Here is a 22,597-nt window from a genome sequence, read left to right as displayed (position 1 = left end):
TAAAGACAGTAAGTGCCAGAAAAAACTGCTGAACAATAAGGCACTAGAAAGACGCAGATACAGCATTTTGAAACAGAAAGAACTAAGGCTTGAAATTTTAGGTTTTTATTTTTGTTCATGAGACCGTGTTTTGAACTGATTCAATTTTTTAATTAAACCGTTAATTACTAAACAAAGTTGCTTCTTTTTACCTTGGTGTCCTGCTTGACTTGCTGATTCTGTTTCACCTTCTTCATTATTCAAACACAAGAGCAAGCAGTGACATTAATCACTTCCCCCAGACGTTACTTAACTTGCATTTCGTTCTCGCACTTGCCTGGGAACTAGGTAGCTTCTAATGTGTCCGATTCGTGTTGTGTTGTTCTTTCCCGCTAATTTAACAGAATGTTCTCATAATGTATGTAAGGATGTAGCGGCTTAAGACTTAAAGGCAAACCGTTAAAAGTAAAATAAACACCGAAAAGTTCAAACCATACTTATAAGAGTATAACAACAATGTGTGCGGTAATAGAAAAATATCTTATGCTTATGCTGGCATTGGTTTCAGTATGCAATGAATCAACACGTACCTGAAAGGCAGACAGGCATTGAAATTTGCAAAGGATTTAAAACATTTTGTGTGACCGGAGACAGGCAAGCATTCATTACTTTCACAAAGTAATTTGTTTTGTAAGTGCATTATCTAAATGAATGTTATTAAATTACATACTTCCTTTTGTTCATATTGCATCTGCTGCAAGACATACATAATTACAGGGAAGCATGTCAGAGACTAATAGAACATTCATAAGTTACGGGCCCTCTTTTAAGAGACCACCTGTGTTAAGAGGCCACTATTAGCCTGTCCCTTGAGTGGTCTCTTAATACAGGTTTGACTGTAGTTCATTCCATTATCAGTAATTACTGAACTTATTACTGATAAAAAAAAAAACATACCTGATTTAATGTAGTTCACAAAATGTGATCTGCTTGTATCCACTCATTTCTTGATATTTATAAATGTTGTAAACGTACATATTAACTCATGACAGAATAATGTTCTAATAGAACTAGAAGTCAAATAAATCAGATTTAGTTTTTTCCCTTTTTGTTGTTTTTTTCCTCGCTTCAAACCAGTTCCTGTGCAATACTTTGTTTCTGTGTGTTGTTGTAAAATCTATCTGCCCTTTAAAAATTAAATGCCCGACTTAGTGACGTCACAGGAAAAAACAAACAAACAGGCAGTGAAATTCAATCCTTCCCCTTCCAATGATATGTGTCTTCAACCTGTACTGCAAAGAATGGTGGCCCAGCAAGAGAAAGAAACAAAGTGCGTTTTTCTTTTTTTTTTTTATCGTGTTTACCAGATTATGGGCCCAGTATGACACTTCAGTATGATTGCGTTTTATCACAGTCCTTAAAAGGTTAAGAGAGGCCTAGTGTTGCTACCGGTAACACTTTGATACCTGACATTTTAGGCCTTCAGCTATGGCTAAGCCCTGGCTTCCTTGTCTTTTCAGCGGCAGGGAATGCCCCCAGGTCGAGGTATGCCAATGCCAGGGATGGGGCCTGTTCCTGGCCCTTCGTATGGTTCAGGGATGCCCATGAGGCCTGGCATGCTTCCGCAAGGGATGGACCCCATCCGAAAACGACTTCTTCAGCAGCAGCAGCATCATGGGATGCATAACCAGAGACGGGGGTAAGACACATGTCAGCAGGACAATAAAGCAGACTTGTTTTACTGTTCTCCCTTGCGGTTCTGAAAAAAAAAATAGGATAAACCAGGTGGTAAGGTCAATTTGTTTAATTAGGTGTCATCTTGAAGTGCTATCATTTGAATTGGTTGAGATACAAGGCATTGTTTAAGGGGTGGTCCTGCTGCATTGGCATATTAGTTACTTAAAGAAGAGTTTTTTTCAAAGTCTTTTTATGAATTTTAAATTTTGTTAAAGGCTGTCAAAAGAGAATTTAATTTAAAAAAAGCATATATCTAATGGGGAAATGGCAGAATCTTTGTAACACCCGCCTTATTTAATCAGCAAGTTATTCCTGTCTGCAAATAAATCTTTGCACATTTATCACTGCACTAATTGATATACAGGCTAACTGATCCATTATGGACAGCTCCATTAAAAACATGTTTGAGAATTTGAAAATATTTCTAACTGGGTATTGGGACATTGCTTGTCTTTGTCCTCAGATCATTTAGTTCCCCCAAAATAGCCTGGACCTCTTAAAATATTACAATGCAGTGTCCCCCAATACCATGAGGTGTGGGCCAGAGCAACGAGTGCCCTCTACTAAGTCACCAACACCTGATGTTCATTAGAGGCCTTTTTGTGAGACTGTTTGGAATATTGGCCCTGAATATCAAAACTGTCTTCCGACAGTCCTAAACTCGCTGTTTCCATCATAAAATGAAACACCTGTTTTCCGACAGGTGGATTGGGTGCAATTTTACAGAAAGGTGACAGAAACTATTCAGTATTTAAATAAGAAAGCTCTATGTTAATGATGCAAATGACAATTTCAACCAAGTGACAGGTCTGATTTGAAAGGTAGTAGAGGCGGAGAAAAACAAAACCGGTATGTGTTTCAGGAGACACGGAGAAAGAAGAGAAGATCCATTTAACAGAACATAATAATAAAGCAAGTACATCAGGACATAGAGTCATTTTAATGTAATTTTTTTTTAAATGTTCTGTTATTATAAATAATACTAATGTATTAATTCAACTATAGTTTAATGAACCCGGCAATGCATGACCTAAATTCTCTAAGTTTGTCACATGAATATAATATCGTAGCTTTATCTATTTGATATACTTGTAGCACTTGCTCTTCTGTAACATCCAAGCAGGTGGCCCTTTGACAATACACACATGGGGAATACCTTCGGAGTCATCTGAGATTCCGTACTGGAATTTATTTTAGCACTGAGCCTGTTTGAAATATGTTCCCACCTCCTTAGGACTCTTTGAAACAGGTGGAACCATTTGACAGAAAACTCAATTTTTGCACAGGGGGTATTTTAATTAGGTACCCACTTAATTTGCATGATTCCTCATACTGTCGGTATTGGGGTTTTGCCACTGTTCTCATCCTTCTTGGCCATTTCAGATTTTTGCTCAGAACACGAAAAACAGTTGGAAAGTCAAAACAAAAGCCCTCCCAAATGGTCGGAAAAGCTTTGATATTCAGCACCACTTTGTCCAATTCTGGTCACCTCCGCAACAAAGACACGTTGTGACCCTGGAGAGAGTCCAAAGAAGAGCAAACAGACTAATCCCATGGGTTAAAGGAGTGAGCTGCGAAGATAGACAAAGAATTGCAAGAATAGACAAATGGAGTACCTAGTCATGTTGTTGGGGCAGAATCACTTTAGACCAGAGGTTTTCAAACTGGGGTTGTGTTGGAATCTGTTTTGGAATGTGTCTGGAGGGAGGGCAGGCTTGAAAGCCAAAGTGTTTGAAAATGCTCCACATCTGTCGTGGATGCATTGTATGATGCATCTCAAAGTCTTTGCAACTCGAAACATGGATCGGGAACTTAGGGATCTCCTCAGTTCTGCTATTAAAGTTGTCAACTTCTTTATCAAGACGCAGCCCACAAAGGCGTGTCTCTTTTCAATGCTTTGCGGAGAGATGGGAGTGAAGCACAATGCTTTGTTTCACACTGAAGTCAAGTGGTTATCCAGGGGGAAAGTGTTGCAATGCATTTCTGAACTGCGAAATGAAGTTCGACTATCTGCTGGATAACAATTTCAAAATGCAGAGACACTGTGATGCCCACAGGCTTGTGCTTTTGGCTTCTCTTGCTGATGTTTTTGACATTCTCTTAATGAACAAGATATCAACATTCAAGACAATCTCTGGAAAACAAAGATTGAGGCTAGTTGAAGCGATCCATTCCCATTAACTGATGCTGTCGAGGAAACAGAATCAAGAATCACTTGATTTCTCTCAGACCAAGTTTTGATAAGTATTTTCCCGAAGAAAATGTACTTGTGAATGACTGGATTATCCAGCCCTTTTGAAGCCAAGTCAGTGTCCTTGTCCCATCTCTCAAATGACATTCAGGAGGAGCTGTCAGAGTGGCAGGTCGCTAGAAATTCAATTTAAACCCCAATCTTTGGAGGAGTTTTGGTTGAAAGTTAACTCAGAACATGCAGCTTTGTCAAACTGTGTGATGAAAGCTCTTTTACTGTTTTGGTTCATCTTATTTATGTGAGATCGGGTTCTCTGCACTGGCTGTGTTAAAAACAAAGTATCGCTCCAGACTGGAAGTGGAGGACAAGCTCAGAGTGTCCCACTCCGCAAATTGATAAACTGTCCGTGGAGAAACTGGCGCACGTTGGTGAGTATATGAAAAAATTGTAAGGTACTGCTCACAGGCAATAAATAAAAATGTGCATTATAAATATCATATGGGAGATACTGAAATTGAAGAAGGAATCTATGAAAAAGACCTAGGAGTTCATGTTGACTCAGAAATGTCTTAATCTAGACAATGTGGGGATGCTATAAAAAAGGCCAACAAGGTGCTCGGATATATTGTGAAAAGTGTTGAATTTAAATCAAGGAAAGTAATGTTAAAACTTTACAGTGTATTAGTAAGAATATTGTGTTCAGTTCTGGTCACCTTGTTACAAAAAGGATATTGCTGCTCTAGAAAGAGTGCAAAGAAGAGCAACCAGAATTATCCCCGGTTTAAAAGGCATGTCATATGCAGACAGGCTCAAAGAATTGAATCTGTTCAGTCTTGAACAAAGAAGACTACGCGGTGATCTGATTCAAGCATTCAAAATTCTAAAAGGTATAGACAATGTCGACCCAGGGAACTTTTTGACCTGAAAAAAGAAACATGGGTCACAAATGGAGATTAGATAAAGGGGCATTCAGAACAGAAAATAGGAGGCACTTTTTTACAGAGAGAATTGTGAGGGTCTGGAACCAACTTCCTAGTAATGTTGTCAAAGCCGACACCCTGGGATCCTTCAAGAAGCTGCTTGATGAGATTCTGGGATCAATAAGATACTAACAACCAAACAAGCAAGATGTTGGCCGGAATGGCCTCCTCTCGTTTGTAAACATTCTTATGTTTATTTGAAATTTATAGGTGAAGGTAATTTTAATGTTGTATCAAGGCCTCTTAGGTTTGTGAGCATTTTTTAAATGGGCTATCAAGCGTACTTGAACAGATGTGGGTTTTTGTCTGGGTTGGGAGGCGCAACCAAAATTTGTAACTTAAGGGGGGCTTCAGCTCAAAGTTTGAAAACTGCTGCTCTAGACCCAGTTTTACAGTTCTGAAGTCAATCAGTTGCTATTCTTCAAGACCCAAGGCCTAATCTTCAGTTCATGTGATCTGATTAAATGGCTACAGGCACATACAGTATTTGCATGACTGCTACAAATATGAGCAGCTCATTACTGAATTGCATTCATCTGCAATGCTACAGTATATATTACCAAAAAAACCATTCGACAGGCATCAAAAAAACAACTCCTTGAACTTGTGTTGAGTGTTTAGTATTTCTGTACCAGGCTGTTTCAAGGTACTGGAATTGATTAAAACATTTATAAAACTGCTGAAAACAGAAATATACAATGTCAACAGCCACTTTGCTCCCTGTGAAAATGGCATTCTTTAGGCCAGTAATATTTAATACCATAATACTGTATACAAATATTCCAAAATGATCTAGTGCATACTATTCACAAATTCATGAGTCACATTACAGTGTTATTTATTTATTTTTTTCAGAATCAAGCGACGGAAAATGGCAGACAAGATACTTCCTCAAAGGGCAAGTTGAAAATTGTAAAACTTAGTAGTGGGGATACAGCATTGATAACTGTGACAGGTGTCTTCCTGTTCATTGTCTTCCTAAAATAAGTCAATTGGAGCCCAATTGAAAGCATTGGTAGTAAATGCTTGGACACCAGGGGCCATATTTTCAAAGCAGTCACTCCAGTCTTTAACTCCTATTTTTCTTTGAAGGAGTTAAAACTCCTGTTTTTAATTTAAGTTATTTATTTATTTAATTATTTTATTTATTTCCAGTTCTCTTAAGCACACTCAAAGTGTTTTGTTATTCATTTTGTAACACTGACATGAATTAATTAAAGAATAGAGGAAAAGCTTTGAAAATATGGTCCCTGGACATTTTAATGGCACCCTAATGAATTCTGAAAGGTCCAGTATATTTCACTCATTTAAAAAAAAAAAAAAATTGTCATTCTGTAATACCGACAAATTTCAACAGGAATAAAATCTATGTTTTGGGGGTCGGGGAGGGGGGATATTTATGAGTGTTTTAATCTCTAAACGGTGCTTTGTACCTCACCGTTGTGTTTGACAGATTCGAGAGCTGGTTCCTGAATCTCAGGCCTACATGGACCTCCTTGCCTTTGAGCGCAAGCTCGACCAGACCATCGCTCGCAAGCGCATGGAGATCCAGGAAGCTATTAAAAAGCCTATAACGGTACACTGGCTCACCAGCACTGAACAGCCTGGCTCATTCCAGTCAATGCCAGCCCCAGTCGATAGAGCATATTGCCATAGAAGTCATGCGACAGTGGGATTTTTACAATATGGATTTGTTAGACAACTTCATGCTCAACTTTAAGCCACTGTAGGCCTCTGCATAATTTGTCCCATTTTTTTATAGTCAAGTTTATATACCACAATGGAAATTAATAATTTCTAAAAATTTCTCAAACAATTGTAGGAAATCTATTGTAGCAAAAATTGATTTTGTAGATGAGGAAAAAGTTAAAAGAAATAGATGTCTACAATTTATTTCAGCATTTTTTTTCCAAACTCAAAAAATGCTGATTCAAAAGTATTCATACCCTGACAAGGAAAATGAAATTAATAGCTAGTTGAGGCACCTTTAGCAATAATAACCTCTTTTAAACAGTTAAGATATTTTGTCAATGAGCTTTTGGCATGATTCCTTAGTGATTTTCTGACCATTCTTCAACGTAAAATTGTTCCAGTTCATTCAAATTCCGAGGACTTCTCTTGTGCACAGCCTTCTTCAACTCAAGATTCTCAATCGGATTTAGATCGGGACTTTGACTAGGCCAATCCAGAACCTTGATTTTATTCGTTAACCATTCTGAAGTAGATTTTGATGTGTGCTTTGGATCGTTGTTGTGTTGGAACGTCCAGTTGTGCTTTAAACCAAGTTTTGTAGCGGAGGGTTTCAGATGATTGGCCAATATCTTTTGGTATGCTATGGAATCCGTTTTACCATGCATTGGAACTAAATTTTCTGTGCCATTAGAGGAAAAACAGCCCCATAGAAGGATATTACCACCTCCATGCTTGACAGTAGGTATGGTGTTCTTTTCTTTGTATGCCTCAACAAACTTTCTCCAAACGTAACGACTATCAGCGTGACCAAATAGCTCTTTTAGCCAATTCACTTTGAATATCTTTGGCAGTCAATCTTGGATTGTTGTTAACCTTCCTCACAATTCTTCTACTTGTTCTTGGTGAAAGAACCTTCTTTCTTCCAGACCGAGGGAGAGCTGTGACAGTACCATGAGTCTTGTACTTCTTGATAATAGAAGCAATAGTTGAAATTGGGATATTCAAATGCTTGGAAATCTTCTTGTATCCTTTTCCAGCTTTATGACAATTTTCTGCCTAAGGTCTTTAGATAGCTCTTTACTTTTTCCCATATTGACTTATTGGTAATGACAGCAATCATCCTATGCCTTATCCTTTTATACTCTCTAAGAATGTTCACCTACTTGAAATGTATTTTTTTTTAAGACTGTAAGTCACCCTGGATAAGGGTGTCTGCTAAGAAATAAATAATAATAATAATAATACAATCCAGCATTTTCTAGACTTTTCTAGAATTAGGTTCTGCATTATCATATTGAAATTTCTAGCACCTTTAGAAAATACTATTTGGGCATCAAAGGTTATGAATACTTTTGAATTGGCATTTTTGGAAATTGCTGAAATAAATAACTGTAGACATCTATTTCTTGTAATTTTTTTCCTCCTCCACAAGCAAAACTTTTGCTACAAAATATTTCCTATAATTGTTTGAGAATTTTCTAGAAATTAAAAGTTTCCATTGAGGTATGTAAACTTTTGACTACAACTGTATGCAGCTTGTGTTCTGATTTTTTATTTTTTTTTAAAGAAATGTATTTGGTACTTAATGAGTTCATGTAAATGATTGTTTTTTTTTCAGTTTGTTTCGGTTTGGCATCAAACGGTTTAACTTTAAAAAAGCGATATATAAAAGAAGATTGTTGCTGATCTGCAGATTCTTCTTTCTGTTGATCCAGCAAAAACGTAAGCTACGTATCTACATCTCCAACACCTATACCCCTGCCAAACCAGAGGGGGACGAGGCAGAGAAGGTGGCTACATGGGAGCTGCGCGTGGAAGGAAAGCTCCTGGAAGATGTGAGTGGTTTGAAAGACCTAGAGGAGAGGTTGCATGGTTTGTAAGAAGTGGGAAGTGGTGGCTTTTATTTTTAAAAGACAAAACAAGGATACAAATGTATTAAATTACACACGTTATGCTAAATATGTGCAGTTATACAACACATTTTGACAGTTCTAGAGATGAATAACTTTTTCGTAATCAGTGCTACATATATTTTTTTCCCACCGCATCTCATTTTGCATAACCATCTGTAATAACCATTCTTTCAACTATCCAAGTTTCTTATTCCTGTGAATTAGGAACCGTAGTAGAATCGCATGACCTACTATAATTTTGTATGTTGAAAAGTTTTAATCCGGGGATTTGAAACCCACAGCCTGGAAAACAGAAGAGGAAGTTTTCTTCCTTCTTTAAGAGTTTGGTGATTGAGCTGGACAAAGAACTGTACGGACCAGACAACCACCTAGTTGAGGTAAGGGAGTCAACAGGTGCTGATAATTAAATTATACTGTATCTATGCAGATTACCATTATATTATAATATCTACGGAGATTACCAGATAAACATTTGCCATGGGCAGTCCACAATAATGGCTGTGTTTACAACAAAATAAAGGTGGCATGCTATAATAGTACAAAAAAGAACCTTCTATTCTGGGTGCCAGAAGTCATTGCAAACAGTTTCTGAGCCACGATACTGAGACAAATGTATATTTCTGTGGAGAAATAATGTAATATTCTAAATGAATGTTAGAGAGTGATTCGGGTATCACAAGGAAGATTTTCAGTACATTTTAAACCCTGTTTTGTGCACCTCACTGCAAAAATAAGAAAGTAAGCATCATTTTATTTGTGGGACACATGTCTCTTGTACCTTAAGGGTTTTTATTTATTACCTGAAAGGTCATGCTCGTTAAGGTGCTCAAATTGTACGCACACGCTGTCTGTTTTAGTTTAAGTGTAGAATTTGAATTTTCTGGTAACCGTGATGCACATCATCAAAGTTGGAAGACTTGTAAAAGATGTATGATACTTGATTTTTAATTTCCTGTCTTTGTGCTAATAATTTGTTAGTGGCACCGGATGCCTACAACCCAGGAAACGGACGGGTTTCAGGTGAAGAGACCTGGAGATGTCAATGTGAAGTGCACTGTCCTGTTAATGCTGGACCACCAGGTGTGTGTTTATTATCCCCTCAGTGAATGAAATCCCAGGTGGAGATGGTCTTGCATTAAAACTAGGGATGTGCTGATACTCGTATTTTAATTCCTTTTTAAGAAGTATTTCCACACTGAGGCCATAAACTGACAATGAAAATATGCTGCAAAACTACTGAATGCAACTGATTTGTCTTGTACACATGGCCTTTCTTTTAGATCTACCTTAAGAGCTACTGCTGTGAATTGTTTGTGTGGAGTAACTAGCGTTTTAATCCATTCCATTTCTTGAAGGGAATTACTCAAAATATGAATATTGGCACACCCCTAATAAAAATTGCGTATCCAATATTGATGAAACTCAATATTAACATTATTTGGCAGAAGTTATTGAGCATTGGATTCTGGGGATATATGGGGGTGTCTGTCTGTCACCCTTTTGACTCCTCTCAAATGTGTTCCATACAATAAATCAGTTATTTTAATATATTTAATATATACAATACAGTAATCCGTCGCGTATCGGCCTTAACTGTTTATCCACCATGATCAAGCTCTTCAGCAACGTTCGTTTATTATTGAACAGAGGAGATTAGTTCAGAGATTGTAGATCCTATCAAAGTTTTCGTACACTGTGTTGTATGTACTCTGTGTGTTACCATTGCTGGTAGTGTCACGTGAGCTGTTCAGTGTGTTGATATGTAAATAAATCCTGTTTGCCTGTGGGGCGTATCAACTTGAACCTCCATCTCGATCTCCTGCCTGTCACTCAGTAGCGAATGGCACACGGCAGACGGCTACCCTGTCACAAGCATTAATACCCTGTATGTTTCTAAACAAGGGATTTAGAGGAGCTCCCTAATAAAAGTGGAATCTCAAAACAATAATTGTGTAAATATACTAATTGTTACAACTGTGTATAATGGGATTTAAAACAGGATTAATTTATCTGACTTTTTACATATCCACCCTTACTCTCGTCCCACCGCAGTCGGATACACGACGGATTACTGTGGTAACGCCTCATTTGCATACCTAATGACTAGACCCCTGTGATTTTCACGACTTTTTTTTTTTACCTGCAATTCAGTCCTAAACCTCCAGATGTCCGTGTAGCCACTCCAGCTAAACTCATCAAAAGAATAAAGTGATCAACCCATAACATTCTGGCTAATTAGAAAACGCCCCCTAATTATGAGGGACAGTTATTGCCATTCTAGAAATTGATGCGTTTAATGAAAAAGCTTACCTCGAGACTTGCTATTTTTAGAACAAATAGATGCACCAACAAACTCAAAGCATTTCTTCCTACAAAACCTATTGAGAAAATCTAAATATTTTCCATCAGTTTGAATTTGAACTGTATTGTATGCAAAACTGCAGTTGAGAAACACAATACTGCTATAAAGAATGTTAAATAAAGTTTTATAGTACTGGCTATGGACGTTTTCAGATCACTACTTCCATGGTGAACTGTTCACCTGTTCTGTATTGGTGATACTTTATTAATACATTTGATTAATTCATCAGCGTTACATTAAATGGCAAAAGAAAAAAAATGAAGGATAACGTTCATGGAACTGCCACTGTCAATCTGTTTAACCAGGTTAGTTAGCTGCAGTTCTTTACTTGTCCACTACATGCTCCTGCAATACAAGCTTACTGTATAGAGTTTGCAAGCAGCATATCTTATGTGTACACAAAACAAAGTGTATTTTAATTACATTTTTGTTTTAATTATAAAAACAATTAAGACAACAATTAAGAGTATGCTAAGAATTTACATTCCCAAGCTTTGCTGTAGACGGGTGATACGGTGAGACGGTGTGTGGGTGAAGAGGTTGGATGTGTTCCTACCTGTTACCCGAATCCTGTATACTCTGCACACTGGTTTTCCACTCTCAGCTACAAAGCCCTCCATTTTTTTCATACCAAAAATATCCCCAGGGATGATTTTATCTGTTTTGCAGAGGGAAAGAGGTCACTTTTGTTTACTAAACTGACAAGCAGCAATTAGGAACTGGTAGAGACAGAAACATGTGACCTACTTTTGCACACCATGGTAAACAGTGAACTCCGTAACCATGGTATAGAAAAATGGTTGCAGTTTAAAAACCGTGGCAATCTATATAAATTTGCTTATCTGCATTAAGAAAAAGTGCTGTTCATTATTATAAAAGTGTCTCATAGTAAAATCATAGCACTTTGTAATAAAACATACTGAAAACATGGTACACCATAGGTAAGTATTGTAAAGCCCAGAGACATATGGTAAAGCATATTAAACTATAGTTAAAGCATAGTAGAACTGTCTTTTTAAACTTTTTAAACATTTAGTAAACAAATCGTTACACAATGGATTTTAAAGCTTTGGTTATCCCTCAGTTAGTCAAAGAGAAGTGTGACAGCATGTCACTTTATGCAGGGACACTGTCATGCATGACAGTCTGGAAGCTTTATTTCCTGTCTTTTGGCTGCTTTCTGTATCAGAGCAAGTTGGCTGGTACTGATAATTCACAATGTCTCAGAGCATGTTCGTGATAATGACCTGGAATTAGGGTTAGGGTTAGGGTTAGGGTTAGGGTTAGGAAAAAATAAATAAATAAAAAAGTCCTGCCCAAGATCCTCGGGACAGCCAGCTTGTTTCGTTTTGATCAGCTTAGTGTGCTTTCCTATAGCTTTCAAACACATGATATCATCACCCGAATAAATGACTCCTCTGTACTCCTGCGTACCCCTAACTGAGACAGTTAAGGTAGGGCTAAGGAAAGGGTTTAAAAATAACTGATATGTAAAGTAAAAGTGTGTCTTTTTATGCATAAATGGGATATGATTGCTCTGTGATCAATTAAACTTCCTCTGCCGGTACATGTATGATCGAGGACGTTTCTAAATGGAATGAAGTTTAAAAAACATTTGGAAGCAAACTTTCCTTTCACTCGGGATGCTGGCATCTTCTTCACGATTCACAATTCAAAACGTATGCAAAATGGTTATGATTCGTCACACACACGTGCCCTTTCCTTAGACCTACCTTAAATTAACAAAATACTTATCTCAGGAGTCATTTACTCGCCACCATCCATGTTTTCGTTGTGTTTAACTGTAACTCCCTCTTTTAAAATGACCCTGAGCACTGTTTTAATGTGTTTTGGTTTCTGAAACAGAGAAACTGTTAATTGAGAGGCAAAAACTCAGAAGGAAATACAGAAAGCCAGAAGCTCTATTGTGTGTGTGTGTGTGTGTGTGTGTGTGTGTGTGTGTGTGTGTGTGTGTGCGTGTGCGTGTGCGTGTGCGTGTGTGTAACTCGTCTTGACATGTAGGAGAGGGAGGATGTCTCAAAAAATTAGAGGTACCGGTAGTATGTTTTTATTTGTTTGTTTAAAAAAAAAAAAAATGTATACTGAATATACATAAAAAAAAAATGCAACACAGATCTAATGATCAATCTATTAATTTTCCAGAAAAACACTATTGTTTTTTTTTTGTAAATTCAGATTCCGGGGGAGGGGGCGGTGTACTGCCCATGATAACACTATTCAGCAGGTTTCATTCAGCTTTATGAAGGATGAGTTAATTCTCTAGGGTGATGCAACACTGTTGCCCATAGCTGTGCCCCCCTCCTCTCCCTGCAGCCCCCGCAGTACAAGCTGGACCCACGTCTGGCTCGTCTCCTGGGCGTTCACACCCAGACCCGTGCCAACATCATGCAGGCTCTGTGGCTGTACATCAAGAACAACAAGCTGCAGGACAGCCACGAGAAGGAGCACATCAACTGCAACCGCTACTTCAGACAGGTGGGCATTGCTATCAGAAAATACTAAACAAGACATGTGATAGCCTTTATATAATAAATGATATGTAATTGCTGCACATTGTCATTTACCTTGTGAGTCTGATTGATTACCCAGACTGCTGTGCTTGCCTATACTGTGCTATAGGGTTATGGGGGGGTGATATCTGTCAGATATCCCTAATATATATGTATGTATTATTAATATAAGAGTTATGAAATCCAGCTCTATTACATACCCGATATCAATCCTGTATTGCCCTGCAGGTTTTTAACTGTAATCGGATGAGATTCTCTGAAATCCCGATGAAGCTGGCTGGCCTTTTGCAGCATCCAGACCCCATCATCATCAATCACATGATAAGGTGAGACACAGGAAGCGGCAATGCACTGCAGACAGTTCAACACAGATTGACGTGATTGCAAAAGTACACAGGAAGTGCCAGAGATGCCTACGTTTCAAAGCATTTGTATAGTGTTGCCATTGACTGCTGAGTAAAGTAAAATCTAATCATTTTAACGAATTAAGCCAACTAATGCTCCTGTGCTAGTTTAGTTTTTGTGTTGTAACTAAATTACCAATTGTATGTGATTACGTGAAACATGGTAAGAGCATTTTAAAATTGTGATTTATTGTGAGCTCTATGGAGCCGCCTATCTGTCAGTATGTTACACTTACATTTGTATATGTGCATACTGTGGAATTATGATGATATTGATGGCTGTAATTTTGTATTTACAGCCATGCCGAGTGGTAAGTATGTCACTGACAAACTTGTTTAACTTTTGTAAACCTCTTATGTTTGTTTTATTAATACCAAGTTTCATTATGTTTTTTATAAACTTTCCCAAAGTAAAAGCATAGCAAAGTGTAATAAAGCTGAATGAATGCTTGGTAAACCATAAATAAGCATTGTAAAGTCGATAGAGGAAGTGTAAAGCATATTAAAAAACATGGCAAACTATGGCAAAATACATGACATTTATAAGCATGTATGACACTAAGTGTAGCATGCAGACAAATATTTGTTTATTTTAATATATACAAAAAATGCAATTCATATAATACAAATATATATTTGTTTTTAAAGTTATTTAATATACAAAATGTTTCCTTTTGGGATAAAGAGAAATACACACTTTCTATCAAGTGTTACTATCATTATTATTTTTTATATTCCTAATGTTCTCAGAGTTTTATTTATTAATTAAACAGCAGTTATTTAAAGAATGATTTTACAAATGTAATTTATTGATGAAACTCTTTAGACTCTAAAAGTGTAAAGCATATTAAAAAAACTTATTACTTGAAATGTATTTGCTTACGATTGTAAGTCGCCCTGGATAAGGGTGTCTGCTAAGAAATAAATAATAATAATAATAATAATAATAATAATAATAATAATAAAAGATGTCAGCCATTCATAAATATCAAACTGAATTGTATTAATAAAGGCTTCTGTAAATAAGGCCCCCTTTCCCTGTACGCATGTCCTCCTATCTGTCCATGTTGTTTCAGTGTGGACCCCAACGACCAGAAGAAAACGGCTTGCTATGACATCGACGTGGAGGTGGACGACCCCTTGAAAGGTCAGATGAGCAGCTTCCTGTCCTCGACCACCAACCAGCAGGAGATCGCTGCTCTGGAAGTTAAGGTACAAGGGTTACCTCGAGTGGGAACCGATACAATGCATTACCTCAGGATTCAGTGGCAGGGTCTTCTATCTTAATTGGCAAAATGAGTGAAGCATTTAAAGAAATTGGAGCAACATTTCCTTTTATAGGTTTAAAACAACAATCAGTTAATGTGATATTATTGATCTCTTGTTTAGTCTTGATTATTTTAGTGAAAAATTACAATTGTTTTTCTGATGGTCATCTAAAGGTCTAAACAATCAGCAATATTGTTAATGAGATTTGTTGTTCCTGCAGACAACTGATTTGTCCATTTAAGAGATGCTGGGGGGCTATGCACCATGAAATTGTGCTGTACTATTGGACAATTACTTTAACTTAGTCTTCTCTGTTGTGGGAGAGAAAAGTGAGATGTGTTTATATTAAAAAGTGAACAAAAGAAAATCAGAAAGAAACAAGAGCATGTGAGGGAGAACAAACTATTTCCAAGGGATACAGTCGCAATACTGGCAATTCAAACATGAGTTAAGAATTTTGATTAGTGTGATCTTCGAGCCCTATGTTGCATCCACGGATAGAAGGGGAGCATTTGCTGCTGTCCCTGCCCCTTTGCCAGCCCTCTCCTACAGGGAGCGCTGAATTTGGGAGGTTAACCCGACTGTGCTTGAACCCCTGCAGATCCACGAGACCATCGAGTCAATAAATCACTTGAAAACTCAGCGGGATTTCATGCTGAGCTTCAGTAACAACCCCCAGGAGTTCATTCAGGACTGGCTGAAATCCCAGTGCCAGGACCTCAAGGTAGGCAGAGTTGGTATTGTGAGTAATTAGACATGCACTGCTGGGCAAGCTTTAGGGTTGGGAGGGTGAAACGGCTTATTGCCTTGATAGTGGGTTTGGAGGGAACCGTTGATTTCTTGATCTGCCGATTAATTAATTTATCTTCCTTTTGATCAGTGAGTGGCTTGCAGTGGTTAGGCGACTTTTGGATTGAGCTTTTAAAAAAGTGGGCACAAAAATATGAAAGTATTTTAAAAAAATAAAATAAATAGACTAATAAGAACAAACTGTCTGTCACTACCTAATTTCCTTTTGGTAAACAAGTGACCAGAATTAACAACAGTACTCTAGGTTAGTTCTCATCAGTGTGTAGTGCAATCTAATCATAACCAGCTTTGATATGTGCTCTACACTTTTGACTATATACCCTGTCTGGCTGCTGTCGGGGATAAGTTTACTGCAACACCAAGGTGTTTCTCTTGGTGAGCCTGTTCTGGGGTTATAACACCACAATGATGCACGTCTCCTGCAACTGATGCAGCACCACCAAAATCTAAATCTTGACATGTCGGTTGTTTTCCTGCACATATACCACAACAGATGGCAAGTGGGCCCTTTTCAATAACTTCAGTTTCTCACTATAGTTTAATTTTGGACCAAAAAAAAGAGCTATTCCTTATCAGTAAGCAGACCGTGTTGATAATACAGTTGGTTTACATTGTTTATTTTTGTAAACTTATCTTATTTAGCTTTGCTGTAGTTGAATAATGTGAAAATAACTTTTGAAATAAATACAAAAGTAAAACATGAAGATGACTATACATACTAGTCTACTCTGATAGTGTAACCATTTAGACAGAAGGTGTAATGTACAGCCTTCATTGTTAGTGCACAGTATGTCCTAGCTTGTGTCTTGTGTTCCTTCATTGCAGCTGATGACGGACACAGCTGGAAACCCAGAAGCGGAGAGAAGAACAGAGTTTTATGAGGAGCCCTGGGCACAGGAGGCTGTCGGGAGATACATCTTCTCAAAGGTAGGCAATAAGAATACTACGATGGAATTTGAAATTACAGCACATTAATTCAGGACTAAAGAATACAACTGTGTTGAAGACTACCACTGCTTTAATTAGAGCCTTTATCTTTTTCAGTATGTGTTTAACTGAAACATCTATTTAAATCGACACAAGCATTTAATCCCTTTTGTAAAAGACAACACAAATTTAATTGCACAAACAGGTGCGTGGGTTTATCTGCTGTTTTTTCAGAATGCAGTTCCTCCTTTTGGTTTTGTAGCTATCGTGTGCCTCGAGTGCCCTCACAGCTCAAGATAAGGAAGGTGAATTAGGATAGAAAAATGGATAATAGCTTGTAGGTGGATTTCAAATAGATTTTCACTCCTTTTAAAATAGTCCTGCATACAAGCTTTGGATGCACCTGTTTGAGCAATTATACAGCCAGCAATCATGTGGCTGTATGAAACAAAGGTTAAGTTCCCTTGTGCATTCTTTGCATTTCTGGATGTTAGACGCTTTTGTTTAGAAAGAAGATTGGATTTCATTGTTTTTATTCTCTTTCCAAAGTTAATGAATTATTTTGTGTTAAATAAGTTTATTAAGCATTCATTTGGAAAGTCAAAAGCATCCTCCGACATCCATTTTAAATACCGTTTTGAATGTAACAATGAATGAAGCAATCCTTATTGCATCGTAAGAATTTCGACTTGGTCATTGTATTTATGTCCATTTCAGATCAACAGCTCTCAATTACCTCTGTCCCTCCAACAGGTCCAGCAGCGCAGGCAAGAACTGGAACAAGTGCTTGGAATCCGCCTCACCTAAAACTTGTTTTCTTATATAATACATGCCCTGTGGAAGCGCTGAATTGAAAGCACATCCCCTACCAGCATTGGAATTGACAGGGTCCACGCAAACACATGGTGGTTTTATCTATAGGATAATCTATAGGCTGACTGGAAGATTTTTTATATCTTATTTTTTCGTTTGGCAGTTGAATGACATGTTAATGGGTCTTGCATTATTCTTTCTTTATGCTATGCAATGGAATTATTTTTGTATTTTAAATATTATTCATGTTTCTTTTCCAGATGAAATGCAAAGATAAAAATCTGAGCTATGCTATTAGGTATCTGAGTATTAAATCTAAATACAGCAATTATTGGAAAATATAAGGCAATGCAATATTCCATTTTTGAGTTTTGTGAAATTGGCTAAATGTTGTCTTGGTGATGGGGGATTGAGTTTGATTGTGTGTGTTGTGGGTGGGGTTGAGGGGTGGTATATAATATTGCTGTTGGGCAGCTAATCCATATGACAGAATAGAGGGTAGAAAGAGGCAGATTGGTGGCCATGCTCTTTATTTAATATTTTGTTTCTTTGTTTTATATGTATTTGTCATATGAGTGTCCTTGGACCTTTCATTCCAGTCATAGTATATCCATTTGTATTTTATATGGGATGGGATTTGCCCAATTCTACTATTGTAGAAGATGAATATAAATTAAACCTTCATATGGAGTATAGGAAAAAAAAGCATAGGTGCCAAGACTTTGTTTGATAACTTTATACACCAATGGATTTGTCTAACAGTATTGTTGTTTAATACAGTTTAATTATATCTAAGGGCATGGGAATAACACAGATTATTCAGGGTTTTTTTTTTTCTTGAAATCGTAATTTAGTTAATGACAGCCGAGTTAAACTGTTGACTGTCTTATATTCTGGGCATTCAATTAGTGCTGTTGCAAATAAGATGTGTATGTATACAAGACGTGGAAGCCTTAATGCTAGTACAAGTATACCATTCTTATTACTGTTGTCCAAACAGTATTGCCACCAGTGTGTTTTTTTCAGTGAGAATAGGTTTACCATAAATATAAGTCCAACAATCACAAGGTGCTTGTGGTTCTTGGTTTTCAGCAGTTAAAACCTCAGAACATGCTCTGCAAATTATCTTCTGCAATCTTGTAGGCCTTAACATTGAGGCTTTTTGAAAGGCCTTTTGTCAAGCTAAATCTTTTACTTTTACAACATTCCAATTGTAAAAGCTGTTTGTTTAGTTGTAATACTTAGCATTGCTTCAATTTGCACTATGTGTTGGACATGATATATTCAAAACAGTAAAATAATTGCTGTGCTTGTCTTGTATTTCAGGGTTGATTTTTGGTGTTCTAGATGTTGGTACAGATGTATTTAAATTTGTAACCTGTTTAATTCATAGCGCTTGATTAAGCCTTTTAAGAGCATAGTAAAATTTGCATTAAATATAGTGCAATTACAATTTGAATCTGGGTAATAAATACAAAAACAAAACCGTATAGATCTCTAGTTGAACCTTATAGTAACCATGGACTGTATTTTACAAGGTGACTTGGCTTGTTTCAGTGGAAATTACTGCACTGTATATAGGGTGATTAATAATTTGTGCAATTGTTGCATTGTTTTCAGTTCCACCTAATATGTTGAGGTTGTTGAACAACCCTCTGCTGAGCAAACGGTGTGCCACACAGTCTCTGTTATAGACATTTGTTCCTTTGCATATTTCTGCGATGGTCCAACGATGTTGTGTGAATTATGAAGCACCCTGTATGCAACAATGACCACTATGCATGTCCCGGTAACCCTTTTTGTTTAGTGCACACTGATGTGTGGTTTTCTGAAACCGCTATAGTAACCATAGTTTTGTCAAGTATTAATGTTCGTAGATTTACATTTTATAGTTTATTATCTTAAGTATCGCATTACTACAATTGTCTTTCAAGTTGCGAGTAGCCTTACAAAAGTTTACCATAGTAAATTTGCACAGTCATTTCCCTTTTTTTTTTTTTTCTTCTATGTATTTACCATAGTTTACCATGGTTTGTTTTTTTTAATATGCTTACTGTATCTCTCTGGGCTTTACAATGCTTACCCATACTTTGCCATGCTTTTACTATGGGAAACTAAATAAAGGTATTGCTGGTGTACTAGCACATTCCACTTACCCTTTGCTTATTAAAGGGTAAGCTTGTGCCTGCTTTTGTGTAGCTGGTTGAACAGTGATGGTACTGGTGCCAACTGCATCAAATCGGAATAGCACTTACATTGTGTAACAAATTAACTAAAGGTGAATTATATAAAAAGCTTTATATATTTTGTAAACCTGCTTCAACAAAAGGTAGGGTTTTGTAGGTAATGCTTTGTATAATGTGAACATGTAAGTCTCTTTGATTTAATACTGGGTGTGCACAAGAGCATTACATTGTTTCTTGTTTTTGTTGAAAGGTTATACTGTTGCAGTACTTGGGCAGGCCCACAGACAAGCTGACCAAAAACAAACTAACATTTCTATGTGATAACTACAGCTAGAGGGACAGAGACGTCTAATTTAATACTCAGCTGGGGTTAATATTTCTCAGACTTTTACCCATTTATACAGTTGGGTTTTTACTAGAGCAATCTAGGTAAAGTACCTTGCTCAAGGGTACAGCAGCAGTGTTCCCCACCTGGGATTGAACCCATGACCCTCTGATCTGGAATACAGAGCCTTAACCACTACTCCACACTGCTGCCCCAATTGTTATATGAGGGAGCATGAACTGGATGTTTAGAAGAAAACATCTTTCTCCAGGCAATGATACCGAGTAAAACTTGAAAAGTAAATCCCTAGTTTAGCTATGCTGTGTGATATGTTGCAATATGGACAACATGGGATCCAACAAAAGTAGTGTTTCTTGTAAACACTGCAGGTGGTTTTGTAACAATTTTAAAGGCTGGCAGTAGAAAGTGAATGTGTGAAAACAGCTTTTGGTAGTTGCAAAACTAGAAACGGTAGGCATCAGTGAGCCATGTATAGCCATGATTTTTAACTCAGGAAGCCTTCAATATGGCAGTGGTTTGGGAGCTGGCTATCCATATGTCATTGCTTTACCCAGTGTATATCAATTATACTAAATCACATGAGAGAAATACTCTGCTAAGGGTTAGTCAAAATTCTGTCTTTTCTTAGATGTCACCCCGTGCATTGAACATATGACACAATTTTTAAAAAAAAAAAACACTTTTTGTGCACAGGGTGTCTTATTACAATGGAAATCACTTTCCAGTTTGAGCTTCGCTCTGCTGTCCTATATCACCCAAAATGCATGAGAGGACCTCTCTTACAGCAATGAGACACCTTCCACACAAACTACATTTAAAGTACAGTTGAATAATAAAATATGGTAATCCATTAATTTGCTGTCCTTTTAAATCCATAGTACAATTCATCTGTGCTGTGAAGTTGTTACCAGTTCTGCAATGTTAACAAGAGTGCTTCTCTTTCCTGAAGTGTGTACTTTACAGTTTCTTGCCTGGAGACTTCAGTATCTTTGTTGGATTGAAATAGGAAACATAAACTTTCAGGAGAGGCTTTGTTGTGTATTTAATTCCACCTTGTCTTCTGATGCTGTGTGTCATCGGCTGATGGGTTTAGTTCAATGGAGCCCCAGCCCTAGCCTTTATAAGTTACTCAAGGGGCACGGGGTAAAGCTGCTGAGCAAACGAAAGCATGGTGTGACAGAGCTCCTTTTCAATGTGAACAATAGCAATAAATTACACCTTGACAGTCCTGTGGAAAAACAGTTTGTGTCCCAAATGTGCTTTTAATAAAGGGACTCTACCCAAGACTTTAAAGAGATGTTTTCAGTTCTGTTTTGCATAATGTCTATCTCAAAAGCCCTGTATCATGTTTCTGTAGATTGCATTATTTTCCTGCCTTGCTTGGTGAATCCCAGCAGAAACATGTCCAACGGTAGATTCAAATATCCTGTGTTGTTTCCCTTACCTTTTGTATGTAGTTCTGAAATATGATTCTTTTTCCTAGGTCTTTGTTAAGGCGCTTTTGACTGTGAGTGCACCATCTGCTCTTCAGTTATAATTGCATCCCATGATATGTGATGTAGGCTACCGTCTCTGTATTGGGCTAGCACCATCTAGTGCACAGCAGTCATTTACCAGCAAAAAAAAAAAAAAAAAAAAAAAAAGCAACTTGATTCAAAGATTGCTCTTGGTGATCTAGCATGTATTACATAAATCCAGGCAATTCGGACTGAAGAGCATATCCTGAACTCAAGTGAAAACACTTAACTTGCAAGGAAATTATGCTAAAATATTATATATCTAATTCAAATGCCTTGAACTACCATCCTATTTATTATCTTTATTGGGAAACTACAGTAAGAACAGCCTAGAGCATGTTAGAAGACAATTTTTATATTACTGAAAGCCAACATCTCTTACATGATTGTCTGTAGTAGTTGAAGAATTAATGGTTCAGTCTACAGCTCATTGGAAATGTTCAAATGTTTTGTTATTTGCAGGAGGGCGTGGAAATGTTTTGTGTTAACGGTGCTCTTTTAAAAAAATTGCATGATTTGTATTGCATTTGCTTTTTATTAAAAAAAATATGATGATCAGTTGTGGTACATTTCTATAAAAATAAAATAAAACCTTTTTTTATAGTTTTGCTGCAAGAGGCAACACTGCTGACTTACTGTATTATTTTTGCTTGCAGAGTTAAATGTATTAATGCACAAAAAGATGGGAGAGTTTTTTTTTTTTTTATTGAAAAATTGATGGAATCATATTTTGAAAGAGCAGGGACAAGTCAAAGTGCCTTATCCAATTTATTTTTTAATTGTAGTAAAAAAAAAAAAAAAATACACCAAAATGTTTGAGTAAGCCAAATTGTGGGAGAAAATCAGCAAAAGATTTTAATAAAAAGAAAAAAAGATCACATCATAGTTATAAGGCAAAACACAAACAGCACGGTCTCTTAACTATGGCTGCTGACTACAG

General features: G+C 37.1%; 1 protein-coding gene across 3 annotated transcripts in view; it reads left to right on the top strand.

Moving 5' to 3' along the window:
• The window catches only part of smarcd2 (SWI/SNF related, matrix associated, actin dependent regulator of chromatin, subfamily d, member 2), a 28,049-nt gene extending 5,768 nt beyond the window's left edge, over positions 1-22,281 (top strand). Inside the window, exons 2-14 of one of the 3 annotated variants that reach the window (XM_034055592.3) lie at positions 1,500-1,678; positions 5,743-5,785; positions 6,341-6,463; positions 8,295-8,414; positions 8,774-8,869; positions 9,471-9,572; positions 13,189-13,350; positions 13,614-13,711; positions 14,089-14,100; positions 14,866-15,001; positions 15,660-15,782; positions 16,694-16,795; positions 17,549-22,281. In XM_034055592.3, coding sequence (XP_033911483.1) covers positions 1,500-1,678; positions 5,743-5,785; positions 6,341-6,463; positions 8,295-8,414; positions 8,774-8,869; positions 9,471-9,572; positions 13,189-13,350; positions 13,614-13,711; positions 14,089-14,100; positions 14,866-15,001; positions 15,660-15,782; positions 16,694-16,795; positions 17,549-17,602 — 1,350 coding nt within the window. In that variant the 3' untranslated portion in view covers positions 17,603-22,281. Of the gene's footprint in view, positions 1-1,465; positions 1,679-5,742; positions 5,786-6,340; positions 6,464-8,294; positions 8,415-8,773; positions 8,870-9,470; positions 9,573-13,188; positions 13,351-13,613; positions 13,712-14,088; positions 14,101-14,865; positions 15,002-15,659; positions 15,783-16,693; positions 16,796-17,548 lie in introns of all 3 variants that reach the window. The other 2 variants (XM_034055593.3, XM_059006532.1) reach the window with 2 other exon arrangements.
• Positions 22,282-22,597: the final 316 nt, after the last annotated feature.

Source organism: Acipenser ruthenus, chromosome 33 (genome assembly GCF_902713425.1).
Source record: "Acipenser ruthenus chromosome 33, fAciRut3.2 maternal haplotype, whole genome shotgun sequence".
Lineage (NCBI taxonomy): Eukaryota > Metazoa > Chordata > Actinopteri > Acipenseriformes > Acipenseridae > Acipenser > Acipenser ruthenus.
The sequence above is the reverse complement of the archived record's forward strand: the minus strand, read 5'-3'. Positions and strand labels throughout refer to the sequence as shown.